This window comes from Hipposideros armiger, unplaced genomic scaffold, assembly GCF_001890085.2.
Source record: "Hipposideros armiger isolate ML-2016 unplaced genomic scaffold, ASM189008v1 scaffold_662, whole genome shotgun sequence".
NCBI classification, from domain to species: domain Eukaryota; kingdom Metazoa; phylum Chordata; class Mammalia; order Chiroptera; family Hipposideridae; genus Hipposideros; species Hipposideros armiger.
Window position 1 is genome coordinate 1,111,453 of NW_017732012.1, and position 3,507 is coordinate 1,114,959.

General features: G+C 36.6%; 1 protein-coding gene across 1 annotated transcript in view; it reads right to left on the reverse strand.

The window, feature by feature from the left end:
• The window catches only part of LOC109372739 (pregnancy zone protein-like), a 6,895-nt gene extending 3,450 nt beyond the window's left edge, over positions 1–3,445 (reverse strand). The window contains exons 1-5 of the mRNA XM_019626164.1: positions 3,224–3,445; positions 2,985–3,036; positions 1,472–1,555; positions 746–922; positions 374–461 (exon numbers count right to left, since the gene is read on the reverse strand). Of these exons, the coding sequence (XP_019481709.1) occupies positions 374–461; positions 746–922; positions 1,472–1,555; positions 2,985–3,036; positions 3,224–3,340 (518 nt within the window). The 5' untranslated portion in view covers positions 3,341–3,445. The remainder of the gene's footprint in view (positions 1–373; positions 462–745; positions 923–1,471; positions 1,556–2,984; positions 3,037–3,223) is intronic.
• Positions 3,446–3,507: the final 62 nt, after the last annotated feature.

Genomic DNA, 3,507 nt, shown 5'->3' on the forward strand with positions numbered 1-3,507 from the left:
CTGCTCAGCTCGGGCCGGGCATCGAACCGCTGTTGCTCAGAGCTCAAACTCTTGAGCGAGCTCTTAACCAACTGAGCCACTCGGCCGGCCCCCTCCCCTTTCTTAATGCAGTGTAGAGCTTCTTCCTTGATCATTTCACGTTATGACACTTCCTGCCTTATATTTCCATTTTGGGGATCCTTATTTTACTGCTATATACTGTAGGTAGGCTTTCGTAGACGACTGGTGAAATCACCCAGTATGATGACACACATATGGGTTTTTTAAGGGTAACAGATTTCTGTGAAAGAACTTCAGGTATCAGAGAATAGCTATTTCCAGAATTCTGAAATATTACAGATTTACAAAGAGCATATGGAAATAATTATCTTACCAAGTGTTTCCTTGTGTTCTACCATCATGATCCCCAAAGGTACTGTATGAACCATCATTGTGCTTATAATTCAACTGTCTTTGGTACCCTGAAAAGGAAGTTTTCATAGATTTATGATATAGCAGAGACATTGGAAAATTAATCAGTCTTTTCCTTAAAACTTGAGGAGTTGTAGGAAAACTGCGATTTTATTAAAATATCTCCAAGACTTGATGATGTCGTCGAATTTTCTGATTGTAAAGTGACACATTCTACTGGATATCACAGCAAAAATAATGATTAAATCTTAACCAAAAGGATACTGATTTGAGTTCACTGAAGGAGATACTTAGGGACTCAATTAAGGTTTCTTCTACTGGGGAAATCTCTTACCGCTGATGAGGTGGTTGATAGCTTTGGACTTGATCTTCTCTGTCAACTGTCGTGTCTCATTCAAATAATTCAGAACATAGATGTTAGGGACAAAAAGAACCATATTCTGCTCTCCACAACCAAAGGGCATCTGGAGAAGATTCTGAAGATTTTGCATTGCAGAGCCTAGTATATCACCTGGGGAATGAAAGATGCAGAAAAATCAGAGGAACCCAGAGCTGATTTATGTTGGGATAGGAATATAGATTACTAGCCAAGTGAGAGGTCAAGTCACTTATAGAGGGATGGACAAGAAAGTATAGGAAGTGGAGAAAACAAGAAATAGAAAAGAAAGAGAAGCGTAGGCACAACAAAGTATATGATTCAAGAATGGAAAAACAAAACAGGGAAAAACTGAATGGCAGGATACATCATTTCTGATGAGCCACATATCTGGTTAAAACCAACTATATTCAAATCTATTAGGAAGCATCACCACATATTCAACCTCTTGAAGATAAAGACACAGAGAAGTGGCCCTTCTTACATTTTAGAGTATAACAAGATATATGCCACAACATCTACTCATCCCCCTTTCTGACTAACACACAATGCAATCCTTACTTTAGTGCCTTTTCTCTCAATCCAATGTCAGGCGGCAGTGACCTCATTAACCATGGATGGTGAGGCCCCAAGCACTAGAATTATGGAGATGGACAGCTGCTTCCTTTGGGCTGGAAGACTCACCCAAAACTGAATATGTCGCCCTGGAAGATCCTTCAACCACATTTGATGGAACTTTTAGTGACAATTTTTCAGGTACTCCTGTTTCTAATGAAAGAAAACAAACAAACAAACAAATATATATATATATATATATATATGAAGGAAAAAACAAGAGAAATGTTCTCTTTTGTTTGCATATTTTTTCTCTATATGATCAAAATCCAACCTCTTATTTCTCTTGGTCATTACATAATTGTTTGATGCAATCCAAATTTTTTCTAAAGCCATGATTCATCTCATAGTGAAGTTCATATTAATCATATTATTTGTGTTAAATTTCTTTCCGCCTATACTTTACAGTATACTTATTTCTTTCTCTTCATTGTTTATGTTAATTTATACTATTGTTAGCATTTTAAAAAATCACATTTATTCCATAATATTAATGTGCATTATAATATTTATGTGTATTAAGTGTGTGCTATGTACAAATTCTGTTTTAAGTATGATATAGCAATTTTCAAAACAAATTTCCTGACTTCCTGGAATTTCCCTTTTTTTTTTTAGCTGAGCCATCCTGCCACAGCAGCAGCTCAGCTCGGGCCAGGAGCAGCTCAGCAGCAGCTCAGCTTGGGCCAGGATTTGAACTGCTGTTGCTCAGAGTTCACACTCTTGAGCAAGCTCTTAACCAACTGAGCCACTTGGCTGACCCTGGAATTTCCCTTTTAATGGGAGTAATAAGATAACAAATAAATATTTAGTATAATAGATGTTAAGTTCTATGGAGAAAATTAAAGCAGAGTGTTTATATGAGTGAGCAAATAAGTCAAGGCAAGTCAGGAAGTACAGGGTATGGGGAGAGGGCTACCTACTAAAAAACTCATTGATAAAATAAATCATAGGTGATTGGAGACTTGCAGGAAGTCAGGGAGTAAGATTTATAGATATTTGGGGGAAGAGACTTCCAGGAAAATGGAACAAAATGTGAAAAGACTGTATAGATTAGAGCACCCTGGATGTGCTCCAAGAGCAGATTAGACCTGAAGTTCTTCTTAAAATAGCTTGTTTAAGTAAAAAACAAAACAAAACATGAGTACATTTAAACTATTAATTGAATAATAGATAGTACTAGCTCCACACAGATATTTCAATTTTTTGAAAATAGTTTAGAGAGAAGTTTGGGAAACACAGTTTTGTATTGGAAAGAATCCTGCCCTACTGTCATCTGCTTTCATCCTCATTGTTAGCCCAGAGCTTTTAGATATGTCTTTTAACTTCTCTATGCCTTCACCAGGAAAAGGTTGTTCTTCATCAGATGTCCTTAGATTTGTGCATGGGCAAGTGTGCAATTTTTTTTCCCCAGAGAAACACATGCCCCAAAGGACATACATATAACCATATATTGGGTTGTTGGAAAAGTCATGACGTATTTTTTCTATGTTTTCCATTGCAAAAATGCGTCATGACTTTTCCGACAACCCAATACTTTGGCAAGTGGCTTAACATGAGAATTTTGTCTATTTTTGACACTTACCTGATGCACAGAGGAGTGTGTTGAAAGTTTCCTCCTTTTCTATTCCTTCAGGCTTTATATTGAAATAAAAAAGTCAAAAAGTAAAGTGACACAATGTATAAGAGAAAAAGCAATCACTTTAGGGGAGAAAATGTTAGTAAAAAGTTGAGTTGTGGATACATCCATATTTGGGGGAATTAAATGTCACTGTCACATACATTATTATATAATAAGACCTCTGAGGAAGTATACCTGCATACCTCGACTAATAAGGGCTTCACTACAGTATCCTTCTGTCCAAGTGCTGGGACGTTAGGCACCTCATTGCCACACAATTCCTGAGATTGCAGAGCTTCCGCAGTAGCTGTGAAATTCATCTTTCCTGGGAAATAAGATTCTTAAGGAGTTAAACAGTGATTCCATATGGTATGTTGTTTTTTTGTTTTGTTTTTTGTTCTTTGATTTCCCCAATTTATGTAATGGTTTTCTTTCCATCAATCATTGTTAGAGGGTAAAGAGGAAAGCAAATCATTACAACATAAGA